The sequence below is a fragment of the Neopelma chrysocephalum genome, unplaced genomic scaffold (genome assembly GCF_003984885.1).
Source record: "Neopelma chrysocephalum unplaced genomic scaffold, ASM398488v2 Primary Assembly neopelma1_65, whole genome shotgun sequence".
Taxonomy (NCBI): Eukaryota; Metazoa; Chordata; class Aves; order Passeriformes; family Pipridae; genus Neopelma; species Neopelma chrysocephalum.
In genome coordinates this window covers 6234129-6252999 of record NW_020897722.1, presented here as the reverse complement: position 1 = coordinate 6252999, position 18871 = coordinate 6234129, and the positions used below count along the sequence as shown (strand labels likewise).

General features: G+C 40.6%; 1 protein-coding gene across 7 annotated transcripts in view; it reads right to left on the bottom strand.

Moving 5' to 3' along the window:
- The window catches only part of PDGFA (platelet derived growth factor subunit A), a 36266-nt gene that overhangs the window by 4153 nt on the left and 13242 nt on the right, over positions 1-18871 (bottom strand). For 3 of the 7 annotated variants that reach the window (XR_003534275.1, XM_027683567.1, XM_027683566.1), the window contains exons 5-6: positions 12985-13111; positions 4948-5121 (exon numbers count right to left, since the gene is read on the bottom strand). Coding sequence is in view for 4 of the 7 variants with exons in the window: in XM_027683567.1 (XP_027539368.1) it covers positions 4988-5121; positions 12985-13111 (261 nt within the window). In the remaining 3 variants the exon portion in view is untranslated. Of the gene's footprint in view, positions 1-4947; positions 5122-6822; positions 10040-10145; positions 10260-11248; positions 11332-12984; positions 13112-18871 lie in introns of those variants that run through there. The other 4 variants (XR_003534276.1, XR_003534277.1, XM_027683568.1 and 1 more) reach the window with 4 other exon arrangements.

The following is an 18871-nucleotide window of genomic DNA, read 5'->3' as shown; positions in this document are numbered from 1 at the left end:
GGACTTCTGTGTGCTTTACAGATGTGAAATATTCCTGTACCACAACACTTCTGACAGCATTAACTCACTAACAGTAAATCCAGTAGTTTGGGATTCCAAAATCAGGATTTTATAATTACTTGTTCATTTCAGTTAATTAAGACTCTGTCAAATAATAATTTTCCATTTTCACTGGAAAATCTGAGTATCCATTTTGCTGTTTCCACTTTGCTGGCCTCACTACCTGATTGGGAACATCAGCATCAACTTTACATGTTCATCCTCAGTCACCCAAATTTGTGTTCCTGCCACCCTGCTCACAGCCAGCTATACACAGGGTAGCACTTCTGCCCTCTGGGGTGTAGAACAGAGCACCTGAAAACAAGATAGACTTTTACCATTCCCTTTATCACTTTTAACAGCTAGACCAGGAAGTTGCTGCAGAAATTCAATAGTGTACACACTTGAAACTCTAAATAGCCTTTTCCCAGAGATAGACTCTATCCAGGTGATATGACCATACATATCCACTGCATATCTGTCATAATTGCAAAAGCCCTCAGACCTTTCCTCTAAGATAGAGAAGGTGCCATTTTATTTTTCTTTTGGAAACCTCATCCTGCAGAACTCATTAGTATCCTATGTAACAATGTACTTCCTGTAAGTAATGAGCTATAAAGTGTATTAGAAGTTTCCACTTCTGGTTTTATCTTTTCCTGATCTAGCCTGAAAATTCTTTTGAAGTTCCTCAAAGTGTTCTTCATGTATGCTTGTTTTAGGAAATACCAGATCACTATGGGCAAACTTCTCCTTAATTAAGTGAGATAAAGGAATCAAGATGATATGATCTACCTAATTTCCCACCTTTTTGCGGTACCATTTTAAGATAGTTTTCTCACTTAAAAAAGAAACATGCTAAAGAAAATAAGGAAGGAAAATACCTTAAGAGGCCCAGAGAGGGCAAGCATTGCTTTGGGCTCTCTAGTGTAGCTGAGCTTGCTGGTAGAAAGCCACTGAATAGTTCAAGTTTTCCCTTGTTACTATGGAATGGTTTTCTGAAAGGTTCCAGACCCTTCTGAAACAGCATCACTTTGGTCAATGCATAGGAGGAAAAGACTAAACTACACTGTGTTAGCACAGTGGGCTCATTAGGGGCTCAGCTTAGGAAGCCAGCTCAGATCATGTCTAACTTTAGGCACGAGTAACTCCAAAGAAACATCTCATGCCTCAAGTTCAGCCTTCCACCGTCTCTCTTGATGAATCACAACTTAGGGTATGCAGGGAGCTAATGGGAAACATTTGCACTTGCTAACCCCAGCTTCAAGGTCCCAAAATCCCTATTAGCCACGCAGGCATAGGCTAACCATTCTGGATGGGCCAGCAGGCTCTTCTCAACAAATGGATACAAGCTGTTAGGCAAGCTCTTCTGAAGCACATCTATGAGAAACATCTTCCAGAAAAAACAGTTCAAATTTGATTTAAAAGCAGTATTTGGGGCAATCAACTCCTGTTGAAGAAACCACTCTATCTGGGACAAATTGCTTCTCTCATTTTTGCTGGGGAAACCCATTGCAGTCAAGGGGAATTCAGATCTTGAACAAGTTTTTGAGTAGCTTCCTGACTCCAAGGAGACCTCTGAGCAGGTTATTTTACTGTGGGTGAGTTTGGACCAAGAAATGCCTTCACTTCCAAGTGTGTGAGCATAGAGCCCTCAGCCCAGTTCCTCGAAGTGCTGGAGCATCTCTCCCTCCTTCTCTGGCCCCACAGAGCTGACACAGCTGGGCAACAGACTCAGCAGCAGCAGAACAGGGCCCATAGCACAAAATCTGACCACTTGAAACTTCCCTGGTCTTCAGGTTAAACCAGCACCACCTTTATACAGAAAACACATGTAAAGCCCAAGTGCTAAGGAAAAGGTGATGCGTGGCTGGAGTGGGGGGAACTCCACACCTGAACTGTCAGGCTGTTCCAGCAGGGAATGGGGCACTTGAAAATTCACTGCTGGGAAACACACCAAACAAAAAACAAACCTAAGGTTTGAGTGCTGCTATCTAGAGATGGAAGGCATGATCACATCATTGGGTCGAAATTAGTCTCTCTTCAGAACAGAGACATTCTGAAGGCAAAAAGGGTTTCTTGAAAGTCACATAAAAAATTAATTAAAACTGGATGCCAAAGCCCTTAAACTGTTGAAAAAAATCACAGCTAGGGATGCTCAGTAAGTCTGGAAGGGCTCTTCATACTTCACTGAGGTCTAAAAATTTGAGTTCATCCCCAAAGGGAGCTGAAGCCACTCAGCACTTCACCCACAGGCCCTCTGTGAACAGTCTTTTTTCTTGTGGTCAAACGGGGGCTATCTTGAATTTATGTCTTGCTTTTCCCATTGTGAGCAAACAAAACAATTTCTATGAGTAATTCTACCCACTAATTGCCAAGGAAAAGTCTGGTAAGAAATGCTCTGCATTTTTGACAGGTCAGAGGCTTCCCTAAACAAAGTTGCTGTTTTATGTTTTCTAACAGCACATGTTCACATCCGGGGACTTCGGTGAATTCCAGTGTGGATGAGTCTCTGTGGGAAATTGCTTTTCCCTATTTTCTTGTTTTAACTGCTCCAGGAAATGAGTCTATTTTTACAACACTAAACAGCAAAATATGAAACCATTATCTGCTTTGTGGCAAGAGTTTCGGGTCAATTCTCAGGTAACTGTCACCTCCAGTGAAGTCAACGGAGTTATATCTATTTATGCAAGTTAGTGATCTGACCAATTATGTAATGGGTTGATCAGTTACTAGAACACAGAGCTACCATGAGTCCAAGGAGTGTCTCATTTTCATGCGTCTCAAAGTTCATCCAAGCCCTGATGTATTGATGATAAGTGAAGTATTCCAGTATTATGGTCTGTAAAGATGATAATTAACCGCTGAGAGATTTAAGCACGAGCATTCTCCATGAATATCTACTTTGTCACTGAATGATCATTATAAGTAGTCTCTTTTTTGGATTCTTTTTTCACCTGCCAAATAATCCAGGATGGGATTTTCAGCAGTGTTTAAAATGCCTTTCTTCTATTTATTTGTGATTGCTTTCCAGAATCAGGAAGTTTTCAAAATCTACTTATTTGTGATTGCTTTCCAGAATCAGGAAGTTTTCAAAATCCCCAGGGGATTTCAAGCACTAAGAGCTCAACTGCATCACTGGGTGCTTCTGCTTTTTGGCACCCCTGATCTTATCACCTACCCTCAGTTTCAAAGATGGACAGTAGAACCACTTGCCTTCATTATGCAAGATCAAAGATAGTACATAGAGGCCAAAACACCAAGTCTGATCTGCAGATGAGTATGTAACACTTGTTATAAAACTTGGCTCCTTATTTCCTGGTTTGAGGGACCACTCCAGCCTTCATATGTGAATTTCTTTTCTTTTGAAGTACACAAGTGAGCCTTTCTTTGTGTATTTTTATCTAAGTTCCTGGAAGACAACCAGCATGCACAGGTATCAGTCCAAATGGAAATTCTGAGTTACTCAAAACTCAAACCAAGTCAGATTTGATGGCCTGCTAATGAGTCAAATATAATAGTGATTGCATTCCCCTCTAAGGGAAGAAGTTGACACTGGAAAAATGTGACACTGAAACTTTTAGTGACAGAAATTCTACCACTAAGAAGTTGCCAGAATTTCATCTATTGATTGTGAACATGACCAAGAGTTGGCACTTCCTTACTTTCAGGTTGGGAACTGGGTATTCGTGACTTTACACCTATTTGGAAAGCTCACCAAACGTCACTCGAGACTAACATACAGAAAACAAACTTAGAGACAATATCTAAGGAAAACAGAACCTAACCTATGACTTGTTCTTTGATTTACAACTGTGATTGCAGGCCCCACCTCACAGTCATATGCCATGATAATAGGCAGCAGTTCAACAAGAACCAGCCATAACTTTTTACATGTTGTAGTGATTCTGAGCTACTTCAGCACATACTTTAGCCTGATGCAGCAAATATTTAGAATGACTAAAGGGACAGGTGACATGCCACAACTACAAAAAGAATGATCGGGCTTTTGATCTTGTTTGTTCTACCTTCTCATTCATTTTTTTTCCCTAAACTAAAAGTTGCCAAATTTCACATGAGATTTGCTCTCATTAATTTTTTCCCATCTCAGATTTGTCTGTTATCAGTACAACTGTGAGTTTTTCGATTATATTCTCTGAGGTACCCAAACAGATAATCTTAAATGGGCTCACTGGCATTAGTGACTGCAGTCCTGAATCCACCCATGCCAAGAAAGTATTTTCCCCAAAAAGAACAAACATGTATTTCAAAATGGCAGCCTCCATGGGAGCAGAAGAGAGTGGAACTCTCCCAGCTGTCTTCCTAGTTGTATATACTAGTCTGGATACTTCATCTTTAAGGTTGTTTAAAACATACTTCAACCCTCTACGAGCATGAAGACCCCCATCCCACACCTAGGAGCCTGTGTCAGGAGGGCACACCCTACTTAAAAAAATAAGAAAGCATCAACTCTGCTCCATTTGCCTGAGGTCAGCGGGATGTTTGTCCAAAGCTAGGAGCATGCTTAGTTTGAAGAGCAAACAGAGGCATCTCCTAAAGTGCTTTTCCACGTTAGCGTCTGGGAAAAAAAAATTTAAGATTGGGCCCATGATAAAAACAGTTCCCTTAGGAAATGTTACCCACACCATAAAAGGAAGGAATGAAAATTGTCTACTGAATTTTTGTAAATTCCCATAAAATCTGAGTCTTGTTCTACGTGCATAATTTTCAGTGTAAGTCACGAAAGGCTGACTCCTTTGAGAAGGAAATGACCAGCTCATGAGAGGATAAAAGGCTCCTTAATTGCATGGGCAGAAAGATGGATTTTCATCAGTCACTACGTTCTCTGATGATACAGCAGCGGCTTTTGATCATGTATCCGATGCACAGTAATTAGGCAAAATGACTTACCCTCAATCTTTTCAGTATTTAGCTCTAAGGGTGCAAGGATTCATTCTTGGAAAGGGAAGATGGTCGTGTGATTTAGGGCACTGGATGAGCACTCAGATCTGAGTCCTATCCCTGGTTCTGCCACAGCCTTGCTGTATGACCTTGCACAGTCTTTTCTCCATGCCTCGGTCTCGCCTAAAATGGGACAACAATAGTTCTTTATTTCAGAGATATGAATACAAACCAGCTCAAGGCTGTGCCGCAGAGATGCTACAGCAAAGAGCAGCATAGAAAAGCTCAGACATGGAATAATGCCTTGCTATTAAAATGTGGGAACACAGACAGTAATTAAATTGAATAATAAATACAAAACATAGGCTGATTTTTGAGGAATGCAGCACTGATAGGCCTTTCTCTGTTACTTGAAATTAAAGGAAATTTAATGGGATTTTTATGAGTTCACCTGAGATCTGCTAGTACCAGAAGCTGTGTATTAGAAACACCAAGAAAATTACTTCATTGAAAACCTCACATAGTGTCTGATTTAAAACAACTGTAATTTCCAGCTCAAGACAGGGTCAGATAACCATTCTCAGTAAGATTTTCAAAGCTATGGAAGGGGCCTACAAACATGATTTCCTTCAATTTACAGTAAAATGTGAGCTTGCAAATCTGAGGTAGCTTTGAAACTTCAAAATAAAATTTGAAACTTTCAAATTAAATCATAAATGAGGCCACTGATCTTAATTAAACTGTCAGATCTCTGGAATAGCTTCATTGCCATTCTTCCAGAGTCACAATGTTGCTGGGATTGGACAGAGCTTTAGCAAAGAGTCTTCAGTAATGGGTATTTTTCCAAATGCAAAGCTGAATCTTTTTCTCTCCACAAAAACACATCTATACAACAGCATTTGTCTTTCATGTCTATGGGGGTGGGTCAGTTATGTGCCTATAGGTTTGGGATGCAGGATCTCGGGGCACACAGATAAAGCAGCTGAACTGGAGACAAACAGATCAAAGGTTGTTCTGTCAGGCAGGAGAAAAGAGAGATGAGACACATCTTAGGAAGGTAAAATAATTTCTGAGAGACAGAAACAGAGGGATGGGAAAGTCAGGCAGAGAATAGCTGGAAAAGAGACCACAGAAAGAAAACATGGACCTGAGAAGGACAGGCAAGAGAACCTCACAGCTGGAATGCTGAAACCCATTGGAGGGAGGAGACCCACAGATGCTGTTCCAAGCAGGTTAAAAAGCCTAAGCCCAAAGACAAAGTGGTGGAGCTGCCTAGGAACCTCCAGGGCTGGAGAGGAGCAACTGCCTGTAGTTACTCTGCACTGTCCAATAAAGCAGATGCCAAGGAGGGCAGAGGAGAGGAAAAAGGGAAAGCAAACTGGCACATTATCCTTGATTTCACTCAACAAAAGCAACTGAAAGGTCTGGAAAGATGAAGCACAGAATTAAACATAATGAATTGACTGGAGAATCAGTGATCATGCACCATATTTTAACAACTGAGGTTGGTTTGGGGTAGTCCTCTCTCTCTATATTTTCTGTTCAGACAAGACCTCAAAAAACCAATATAATCAGATCAACAAGTTCTGAATCCCTGGACAGAGGAAGTGGTTGCAGAATGTGAAACAGAAAAATCACTACCTACAATGTGGAAGGACAAAACCAACAGGGTGTTACAGCATCGCATGGAAGCGCGACTCATGACAACTATCATCCTCAGCTCCATTAAGCCCCCTACTAGCCCCCCACCCCACAGAGCTGTCAGTCAGAAACCTTGTGGCTCCAACTGCTCACACCCTTCCCTGTAACACTCCAAATGCAGCACATTACAAGTCCAGAGGGAGTCCACCTCCAGCAGACAGCAGAAGAAGATAGGACACGGCATTCACAAATGCACAGAGAACTGTTTAATTTACAGCCACAATGGTGAAACAAACCATTTCAGAGCTTGGACATTCAAAGTTAAGTCTGACACTCATTCTTATATTCACTTATTGTGCTTAAGTATTAGAGAACACAGGATTACATTGACCGTACACGACAACCTGGGATCCCTGCGGGACCGAGGAGTGGAAGAGATGAGCAAGAATGAGGGACCAGCCCCTCAAGTGGTGTAAGCTGCTACAGCTCCATTGCAGGCAATGGAGTGATGGTGATTTACACCAGCTGAGGACATGGCCCTTGAAATGTCCAACTTAACTTTGAATTAATGTCTCCCGTGTCACAAACTTTAGTGTCATTCTTCCTTCTGGTTGTATCTGCCACTCTGAAGGACTAACCCCACAGCCTGCAACGTTGGATAGGGTGGCGGGTAAGATCTCAGCTGGACTAGAGGAAGTGATGCTCATGTCATGACACTACTCCTCGTAATTTAAAAAGCATGGACTGGATCCTCATCTGATGTAAATTAGCTTGGGGGCAGCTGAAGTCAGAAACGTTTGCCAATTTATAGTAGCTGAGAATGTAGCCCTGAGATTTCTGTGTTTTCTGCCGCATGCCACATGAACACTGTGCTTGAGAACAAAGACTCGTGTGCATTTCATTCCCCGTAACAAAATTAACTCGAGACCACAAGTCTCAAACAAATGACTACTGGAAAGGATTCCATTCAGTCTTCATTCTCCCCTGGTTTGCTGAATTTGGCATAACACATTTATTTGCTGGCACCAACAAAACACGTGCCCCTCGGTTGGCTTTGTTTTCAAGACTTTACTCTAAGGCCAGACTCCCTCGTGATGCAAATCAGCAGAGCTGCAGGATGCTCCGTGGAGTCATTCCAGGGGAGCTGGCCCACAGATCCCAATACAACCTTCTTATGCCAGTGCAGGACTCTCAAAGAGTTGTTTTTCAAATTATTCCACTTAAGTGACTTTGACATCCTTTCATCACCTGCACAGTGTCTGAGTGGGTCACATAATGCTTTTCATTTACATGATTTTAATGGATATATGTTTGGTTTTTTTTTTCATTAGATATCTTTTAGACAAAAAAAAAAGGAACGGAGCAACATTACTGGCATCCCACTGAAACATAAATATATAAATTACATTTTATACACTTTTTTAAACGCAGACACATACATTCATGTGCATAACATTGTGAACAGTACACTTAGTGGAAAACAAGCACAGACAATCTTAGTTAAATGTATTTCCAGTTTTGGTGCTCAACAAATACACTGGGAAAATGATCACAAAATAGAACGGTGACTAACTCTATCTCTGCATTAGCATCTGAAGCCAATAATGCCTGTTAGCTAACATTGCTTTGTTTGGTTGAAATTCGACATAGCTACAGGAACAGGAGGGGAATGTTTGAACTATATTTAGAGAAGTGGAAAGGTTAAAAATCTTGCTCTCTTTTGTTGTTTTAAGGTTCTGCAGTTCATTCACATTTGAAGATATTTTTGAGTGGAAAAACTGTCTTCAAGACAAACTTTTTTGTTGTTCCAAACTAAGAAAACTCTTTCATCTCTTTGTAGATGTTTCACAATAAAAGAATCCAGTAGTTCATTTTACATATCCAGTGTGATAATCCAAATAAAACAAAGGGTACATAATCCAAACTACTGGGGTGGGGCAGTGATTTTGGCCAAGTGAGTAGCCATGTCATATCTGGCACAGCCCTAAATTTCCAAAGCAATACAGAAGGATTTAGCCATGTGGCTCCCACCGCAATCCGAGGGGAACTGAACATTTAATCCTTTGGCACTTTGAAAAAACAGGAGCTGCTGCCAGAGTATTTTATCTGCCCTGCTATAATTAAAATAGATTTTGATGTTATTTGGGCTATTCTACTACAAAAATATGACCACAAAATGCTTTTTTTTTTCTTTTTTCTTTTTTTTTTTTTTTGGTTCAAGAAAACATAGCAGGCTTTCTCAGGTATATAAAACTGTTAATTTTTAGATAAAAATACAAACTTCACCTTTACAAAAACACATATTTCTGTTGAATACACATAAAGCATAACATTTTACCAAAAATAAAGAATTTTAGGTTTTGTTCAAATATTTGCAGCAAGGTAGTTCCCATGCCACCATGACATTATACAATGCAGATACAAGAATTTGTACATTTCACACAGCTCCAACATGTGAAATAAAAGTATCTGTATACTGATAAGAATGACAATTGCTAACACAATATCACTAGTAGGCAACTGGCATAAGTCTTAAAGGAAAAAAAGAAGGAAGATTTTTGCATGGATAGCCTATGATTTGTTTACGCACATCTCTCTTTTTTTTCTCTTTTTTTTTTCTTTTATGTAATGCTTTAAATTACGGGGGAGGTTGGGGAACATAAACCAAGAAACGTCTAGAAAATTATGCATAGGTATACCATTTTTATTTTAATACATCTCATTAGTTTGCATCCCACTAGGAGAAATACCATAATGTTTTGTGTTCTGCTTATTGTTATACCAGTCTTTTATATGTGTTATTGGCAAATGTAGTCCGAGAGATAATAAAAAGCTAGGCAAAGAGTAAAAAGAAAACTTAATAATCACTTTATGGTGTAAAAAAAAAAATCCACTTAAGGCTCCCCAGAAGGTTTTTTTGTATAGACTTTTAAAACACCACCAAGCAAGGATGTATTGTTCTATAGTGTTTGCGTGGCATTTGATCATTTCGTACATTCCTGCTTTTTTTGTGCCTGAAGTCCACCAGTGTCCATCCATCTTCATCAAGAACGCAGGCACATTTCTTGACGTAAAGCGCCGTTGACTGCTCTGACAGAAATCCACTATTCACTTAGATTTTTGTCATGTTTTTGAGTACTTTTGGTATCCTCCATTCATTCAACTGTCTTTTTTTCTTTTCTGTTTTTCTTTCTTTCATTTTTTTTTTCTTTTTTGGACAGGGAAGCTTCCTATTGTTTCACAGAGTGCTACAATACTTGCTTTGATGTCACATTAAACAAATGTACATTGTCTCTTTGTTCTCATTAAGTGTTCTTTTGAGCCAGTTTTTTCACACGGGAGAACAAATAAAGTATACAGTCAATAAGCACCATACATAGTAGGTTCAGGAATGTAACAAACCATGTACATCCATGTCCCAGAGAGAAGTTTTTTTTTCTAGCTTATTTTCACCTTACATCTGTAGGAGAGAAAAAAGATACAATAACTCTATGATTAGAATCAAAGGTCCTGTCCTCCAAGCAGATGACTTAAAAAAAAACTGTTCTGCATGAAGAGTCACTAACCTGGGACAAGAAGTTCTAAATGCTGTTTTGATTGAGTTTACATGCTCACTTTTAAAGTTGAATTTTAGAAAATCTTTGCTTCTATCATACTACTCCCAATAAATACCTGTTAATCTGAAACAGGATATCAAGTTTAGCATTCTTCAGAAACGGTACATCAGTATAAATGAAAACTGCCATTGGGAGTTTACGTGCAAAAACAGGGGCTTGAAATTAAATTCACCATCATCCAGGCGTTAGGCACATACACTGCAAAATCCAAATCATTCCCACTCCAAATACTAGAATCAGTTGCAAGTGCTGCAGTTTACATACTTTCGAGTCATTTAGAAATGGAAATTCCATATTTAATTTGGAATGTGTATCGCCATCATCATACACTGCTAATATGTTGGCCAAAGGATTTCAGTCAGTTTTGCACTGAGAGGGTGTTAGTTTTTCACTACACTGAAAACCTCATGAATTTTGATGACTGACTGTCATCATCCTACTGAGACTGCACAGACCAAAAAAAATAAAAAAGATCTTAATTTTCTAGTGTAAATAACACAGGGACCTGCAACACAAAAAGTGGTATTTCTAAGCATCTTCCTTGCCAGGTAGGCAGATTATCAGATGCATGAACAATCAATCCCAGTTCGTGCCAGAACACGGGTTTGATGGTCACACATATAATAGTATTTGCTGTATGTACACTCAATGTTTTACAGCCAAGGACTGGGAACACAACAATTTGTAACCTGGTAATTCATTCATGCATTATTATGTGATGCTTTGACCTCAGAAATCAATAATAATGAAACACAAGCAGAGGCAATGGAACTTGAGATTTCAGAAGCTGAAGTATTAGCACCCTCCAATAAAAAAGAAATGAAAAAGGCAAGAAAAGGAAGTAGCTAAAGAATGTAAGATGCTGATGGTGATGTGGAGCTTAAAGGGAAAATACCAGCAGGTAGAATTATCAAAGCCAATCAAATCTAATCTCTTTGCAGCCTTGAGGTAGCAAGTGTCAAGATTTTGAACAGTGATTAAGTTGAAGTGATGGCATTTGATTAAGTTTTCCAGTACTTGTGCTATTAGGGTGTTCAGCATATAGGTCCTACCTGAATATCAAATAGTTCCAGTAGGTTTTATGTTGGTTTTAACTTTTTTCGTTTCCGTTTTTTACCTGATTCCCTAGGCCTTCCTGTTAACATAAGGGCAGGGCTGGTAAAAAGCCCTAAGGTAATGCATTTCGTTGAACACTGAAGTAATAAATACTCAAACCGTTTACATTTCAGAGAAATCTCATTATCCTTTGCATTAAAGTAATAACTTTATAACGTCTGATTTGACATTCGGTTTACAAAGTAATTATACAAAAGTAAAGAAATAATAAATGAAGTTGGCATTGCATACGTCATTTCCAAGATCCAGCTATAATTACTGTTACCATGCAGTACTCAACATTTGCTTTCAGCTCTGGAGTTAAGCTATTTTCAGCTCACCATGCACTTGCTGGTGCAAGTTTTGTTCCCATCAGTAATTAAATCCTAGAAATCTATATTTTTCCATGACAATTCTACCCCATTTTTTACACATATCAGAAAGAAAAATTTTCATCTTAAAATCTTAACTGCTTAGTCTTTGGCAGTTAAAGACAATTTGGAAAAGTGCAACTGATCAAAAGAAACTTTTTTTTCCAAATAGAAGACACATAAAATATATCAAACCATACAGACATCCAAAAAAACCACTTCAAATGTGGTTTTATCTACTCATAACTCCACATATTTTCAGCTAAACACTCAGCTCAGATTATAAATTGATGTCCAATAAAATCACAGCAGAGGTCTAGATCTGCTTTTATACAAATTCTAATTCTTCTGCTCTGTTCATAGCAACTGAAGTTTACATTTGCTGGGACCAGTTTTATGTCTCCATGCTGGAGGGAGACAGTACAAAAAGCCCTTCCTTACCCAGCCACCCACAAAATTCACCTTTGGGCAGCTTTCCTCCTATATTTACCTGCTCCTCACTGACTGTTAATTTTGGGCTGGATCTACTGCACCCTTAAATTTCCTGCAGAGGTGCAAAACAAACTTTTCAGTTCGCCTTCAATCAGTATCAGAAGAAAGGGAGATGTCCTTTCTACTGTAGTGGGGTTCCTTAATACATGTGTCAAGCTGTGCATTGATTGCACCCTAGTAAGAAGACCTGAGCTATGATTTTAGATTATGATTTTAGATCAATTTAGAGTGATTTTATGAAAGCCAGATTGAAAAAGCATTTTCCCCATTAATCTTTCCCCATTGTAACTTAAATGTTGTCTCAATGAGGCAAATTTAGGTTTAATGTGACAACTGACAAATTCTTGACCATACATACATAAGAAAACAACAGGAATGGGCAATGCTGTTACAAAACTAACTCCTTACCCTTGAACACTGAATTTATTCTGAAGTGCTTTACATTAATTTCATTAATATTTTCCCCAAGGTCAAGTAAATCTCAGACTTAGCCCTGTCTCCACAAAGTCTAAAGAAATTAGGCAACAGAGCTCTCCAATAAGCTGCAACATGACAACCTTTAACTTAGTGAAGCAAGACCTGAATACTACTGGGCATTTACATTTATTTAAAGTCTAACCTAAAGAGAACTGATACACTTTAAACTTGAAATCCAAACTCCTTATATAGCACAAACTGACCCTAATTTTGCATCCTCAACACACAGAGAAGTAGCTGGGAGCTTCTCTACTGAGTTCACTGGAAGCAACATTTGCTTTGCATTCTTTACTAATAAAAATATAAGGTCCATATGAAATCAGCATTAATGCAAAAATAAAAGGAAAACATACCAGTTTCTTCTTCTCTATAATCTGAATTAGTATTTGATGATGTACAGGTGCATTCCATATGCTCTTCTAATCTCACCAGAACTTCTTTTAATTTTGGCTTTTTTCTAACATATTCCACTTTTGCCACCTATAAAATACGATGAGGTACGTACTGAGACACATTTACATGGTTATAGTTCAGAACTGAAGACACATAACTATATACCTCTGTTTTTAATGTAGCCAAACCCATACAAAACGTTAGCATACTAATCATCCTTTATCTTAATTGTGCATCGTGTAACTATTTATTGCACAGACTATTTGTTTACTCAAGTTCAGCAGTTTGAAACCATTTGCTTTTCCCCCAAGAGATAAAACAATTTCCCATTCATTTTGGTTTGAAGTTTTAAGCAACTCAGTTTTCACACATATCACAATAAACTTCCATATGGATTCAAATCAGTGGTTGTTCTTGTAAACTGCCACTTTTAGCACAATCTTCTGTACATGTTATTAAAGGCTGACAGTGAAAGCATTAGACTGGCTTGTAATTCATTTTATTATTTACAAATTGGTGTCTCGGAGCCTTCTGAATGTAAAGTGCTCAACTCTACATAGCCAGGACCTGAGCATCACCTCAGAAAGCAGCAATCCCATTCCTTCTCACTTCCTGCAACAACCTAGAACTTGTTTACAGGAGCTCCCATGAATAGTTTTTAGGTCTAAGGGAACTACCACTTGCAAACTGGATACAGCCTTTGGCCTTACTGTGGATTGCTGGCAGGTACACTATTCCTCCCCAGTCCTTCCAACTGCTTCCAAGTGCACTGCTCCATTTATGGGATCCTTACAACAAAAAATCCTGGAGGGCAAAGTGAGGTTGGAGGAAGGAGCGTGCTGCTGGAGCAGCTCTGGCTACACACAGGTCTCTCATCTGAAGGGAACCAGTGCAGAACAGAAGGACACTGGTTGGGGGAACGCCAAACCTTAGGACATCCTCACCAAGAGGTCGGCAGCCAGGAGAGGAGGAATGGCACAGAGGGCAGGAACACTCATGTTCTGGGGTGCTGAAATGGCTTGTGGGATGCTGGGCACTGACTTGTGCAAAGTGTAATGGGTGTGATGATTATGGCTGTGCAAGGGAATATGGCATTATCTGGGTAAAGAGAGTCCTAGAGAGTTTGTACGGGGTCCAATGTGTAGTTTTGTGTTGAACACTGCAGATTAAGTGATAATCAGCTGCTTGAAATGGAAATCACTGAAACGAAATCATGGCTTCTCAGTCCTATTCATCCTTTGACAAAAGGGCACTGCAATGTGGCTGTCCCAACAAACAAGAAGACAACATATCACATGGATGCATAAATAAGAGAGAAGAAGGACAGGAGAGGCTGGTTGTCTCTACAAAAGTTACATGACAAAGCCATAAAGGCTGGTTCAGCCAAAAGCTCCTGTCGCTACCAAATAAAGCATCCACAATTACACTAGACTCTCCCAGTCATGGTTTACTTGTGTGTTTGATGGGGATCTAATGCTCCAAATCAACCTTCACACTATGAAAATCACTCCCTTGCCCTTCCAAAATTGGAATAGTGTCACAAAATGGGAGCGGTGGCTGGAAAAACCCATCACATTCCAAGCTCCCAGAAACACTCTTCTGGCTCTCTGGACACAACTATCAAGGACCTCTGACCGACAGTGACAGAAGCTAGAGCAAAACCCTGGCCTTCTTAAAGCCAATGGGAGATCTGCCTTTTCCTTCATGGAACAAGGAATTCAGATCCACGTTCTAGTCACTGCCTGTGTCAACAGGATCTGGAGATGATTTTCATTTACCCAGCAAACAAAAGTTACAGAGACAGATGCAATAATAAAGTATCCACACTAAAAGGTGCATTCCAAAACTGTCAGATCTCCATATAAACAGATCAGCAGCTAGCCATGACATACAACGCTTCAGCTGAAAGACTAGCTATGGGTTGAAGCAGTATGTTTCAAAATCTCCTATCAGAACCCAACTACATCCAGCCTTTGAACACAAAGATTTGAAAATGTATGGTACAACTGAGTCATGCGGCATCAAAGGATGACTAATCCTTAAAATTTATGAAAACAAACAGTAATTAAGACACCTCCATCATCAGAGACAAAGAAGGAGACCCAGCAATCATGAAACAGCTTTCAGATCTGCCATGCTTATTACAGCTGTTAGAATAAACCAGTCTCATTGAAAATTACACGCAACAAAAATAAACTGTAATCAAGCTTTTAAAAGTCTACCCTTGTTTTGCTTCGTTTTCCAAACTGAAAGATACATGGAGTTCCTGTGGCTATTTGGTATTAAACACCAGTTAGAAAAAAAAGATAATACTTTGAAGAGGATCATAATTAATTTACGCAGCAATTTAAAGCTGTTTTTTACTACTGCAGTTAAAATACAATCCAGAACACGTTCCACTGTCCTCCTTCATGCTACACAAGTTAAAGCAATGTCATTTTGTAAGACGTTGCAAATATTCAAACTGAAGCAGCACAAACCAAACAAGCTGCAGTGTTTGTGTCACCTGTTAACACACACGGTGCTGCTGCCACACACAACGCTGATCTACAATGAGGAAGGCTGCAGGTCAGATTTTCAGTGGGCATAAACAGGGATAGCTGTGAACAGCATGAGAGCTGGCCTTGTCTACAGATCTTTTTTTCTTCTTTGTATTTTTCTCCCCAGTGTTTATCTTGTACAGTTAGTCTCAAGTGTATTACCCAATGCCTTGAGGTGGTCAGTCCTCCACAAATCAACAAGCTTCTTTGACTTGTCTCTAATGCAACAAAAATAAAAATCCTCAGATCCTCCAGACCCACAAAATGTCACTACGTAAAAACTTTTCAAGAGAAAGGCAGAGAAATGACTGACTAACTTAAATGGTGTATAATCAGTGGCACCATCCTTGCATCAGTGTAGACTCTAGGTCTACATCCTACAATACAGTGTGGTGGCTACGTAAAAATGAAAATAAAATCTGATAAAAATATATGGCCTAATGGAAACATCTTGGGAACACATTTTTTAAAGCTGCTCTGGGAGAGCTGAAATCAGGGACTAACAGCAGGAAAAAAACTAGACTGCAAGCAGAAATGTCCAAAATACCTCTAGCACAAAGCCAAACCTTATCATGGGCAGGAACTTGCAAGGCACAGAAAGTTCCTCATAACAGCAGAACTCATGTGGTTGACAGCTAAATACTGGTTGAGAAATAAACCCTAAAAGCAACTGAATGAGGATACCTTTTGGAATATATTGCCTCCGTATTATGCATGCTGATAGGATGGAGGGAACACCTGTCTACAAGGAAGACATAAATCAACAGGGAATAAAGTACTGGGGAGGCATCAGGGATGCTGGGGGGCCTGGCAAGTCACCGCTCCTGGGACAGGAAGGCAGGACTGGAATGGTGCCTTCCAGGGCACACTGTGCCAGCTGCGCCTGCCCAGCACCTCAGAGCCTGGCACCCACCCACCCTAAAAACACATTTACAGGTCACTACTCTGCCAAAATCCTTGCCTCAGAAAAGCCTCAAGGTCCAGGGGCAGCTGAAGCAAACTCGTCACCCCCTTGCCAGAGGGAATGGCTGATGTGGGGTCTCTGTGTGCCACGTCCCTGAGCAGAGCAGCCAGACCCTGCCCTCTGCCAGGGCTCCTCACGCTCTGAGGGCACATCGCTGCTTTTCCGCCTTCACCTGTATCAGGGTTTCCTTTGTTTCTCCCATTCCTAAACTGACCTTTGATACCAAGTCCTGCCTGCAGGTCCCACCGAGTGCTGGCTGTAATCGCCAGTTAAGCCACAGCTAAATCAAACTGCTGTTTATCCTACTGACAGAAAGTCACTGAAGAAAAATGTTCTTAAACCTGCAAACATGACATACAGCCATTTTACCTACATGTCCCATTTGTTCTGCAAGGCCTTTTTAACCTCCTCAGAGGCTGGGTAGCTCTGCTGAACAACTCACTCTGAATTCCTGCATTTTTTTCCATCTCTCTTCGAACCTCTGAACAACTCCCCGATGACAGCTGAGGAGCTGCTCCTGCATTCCCTCCCTTCCAGGTCCTTTCTCTGCATCTTTCTCTCCTATTACTGTACTGTAAGAATGTACCAGCTTAAATTTCCCCAGATTAGTTCAACACTGAATATGCAGAAATGGCTGAAGCTGGCAGGGCTATGGCTGAAGGCCAACCTGAGGTAGATGGAGTCATTTAGCTCTTGTTTCTTAGTTTGAAAATGAGCAAACAACCATAATGTTCAGCTTGGCTATTTAAAATTAGCGGTATAGTCAAGATTTGCTCTGTAAGATTAACTATTTTATGCTGCTGTGACCAAAACCACCAAGAACACCATCATGCTCAACACTAAAAAAAAGCCTCTTCAAAAGACTCTGTTCAGAACTCCTCCAAAAAAAAATCAAGTCTGGTACTTGGTAAGTACTTGATCTCTCTGGGCAGAAGCAACTAATCTGCAGATGTTACTGAAATGCTTTTGCAGACAGAGGAGGAAATCTCTCTGTAACTGACACCAACACCCCTAACTCACCCATTCTTGTCACCATTACTCTACCAGGAGAGAAATGCAATCCTTTCCTTCCTATCAAAGAGCAACTCCCAACCAGCCTCTTCATTTCAGTCTGATTTCTGCAGTGCTCTGCAGGTGCAGCTTGCTATACAGAGATGTCTTTAGGGCCAGGAGGCTGTGCTCTCATGGGTTCACTCTGTTACGGTGCAAGGCAAACCTACCTTTCACTAACCCACCCCACGAAAGGGAAATCTTAGAAGGCTCATTTCAGGGAAGCTCTGCCACCCACACCCCTGGCCTGGAGCCTCCCTACAGCTCCAATTCCACAAGCCCATTAATGGTGCTTCACTGACCAGAGCTCAGTGAAGGCAAAGTAAGGACATCCCCCAACCCTCCAGCCCCTGACTCATGTCCCAAGAACGGAATGCCCAAGGCAAGCACCTCCACTGCTCCTCCCACACTGCCACAGTCATCTCTTAAACTTGACTACAGTGGCCCTCAGTAAGACAAAGAAAACACCCTTTGCTTTCGCCTGTTGGATGATGCAAACCTACTTGCTGACCTTTCTGGATGAACATTTTTCTAGTGTGAATGGGCCAGCTATGATCTCACTACCTTGTCAATGAGGAGGAAGCGGGGAAAGCCTTTTCAATGTTCAATCAAAAGAGAGCTTTTATGCAGTCTGACATCAGGGGAAAACACAAGTCGGCTTTCCAATTGCACCGCAGAACAGCTGAGAAGGCTCTCCAAAACCGCTCCCCCTACCTTTCCAGCGACCCTCACTCTGGGCCAGCTACTTAATGGCATGAGCAGACATTCAGCTCTAAACGCAGGATTGGCAAAAGGCTCAGAAAACCATCAATTACATCAAAGCTACAAGAGGATCTGACTCTGGAGGGCATAAATATGGATTGTGTTCTGAGAGTTCTGGTGTGACAGTGGGGTCAGCCTACAACCTTTACAATGAACATCCTGTTCCTGCTTGACCTCTTGTCCTTTTTTTCCCTGCTACTTAATGACTGTTTGGAGCAGTCTTGGAGCTTGGAAAAAAAAATGTCCTCCAAAGCTGGCTGACGTATATTGATATTGCTGGTGGCAATATATTTACACAGCCACGAAAAGCAGCTGCTCAGCTGAGCCTACTTTTAGCTTGTGCCCTACTAAAATGAATGCAAATCTAAAAGCACTACAACCATATCAGCAAAGTGAATGAGGGAAGCAGCCCCAGCAATGACATCCTGCAAAGCTGCTGCCAGTTGGGGAGTTTGCAGCTTCTAGGGGACGCTTGGTGTCCCCAGTAGTGGGGGACTTTGGCAGCCAAACCTCTCTCTCATCTTTGTCTCC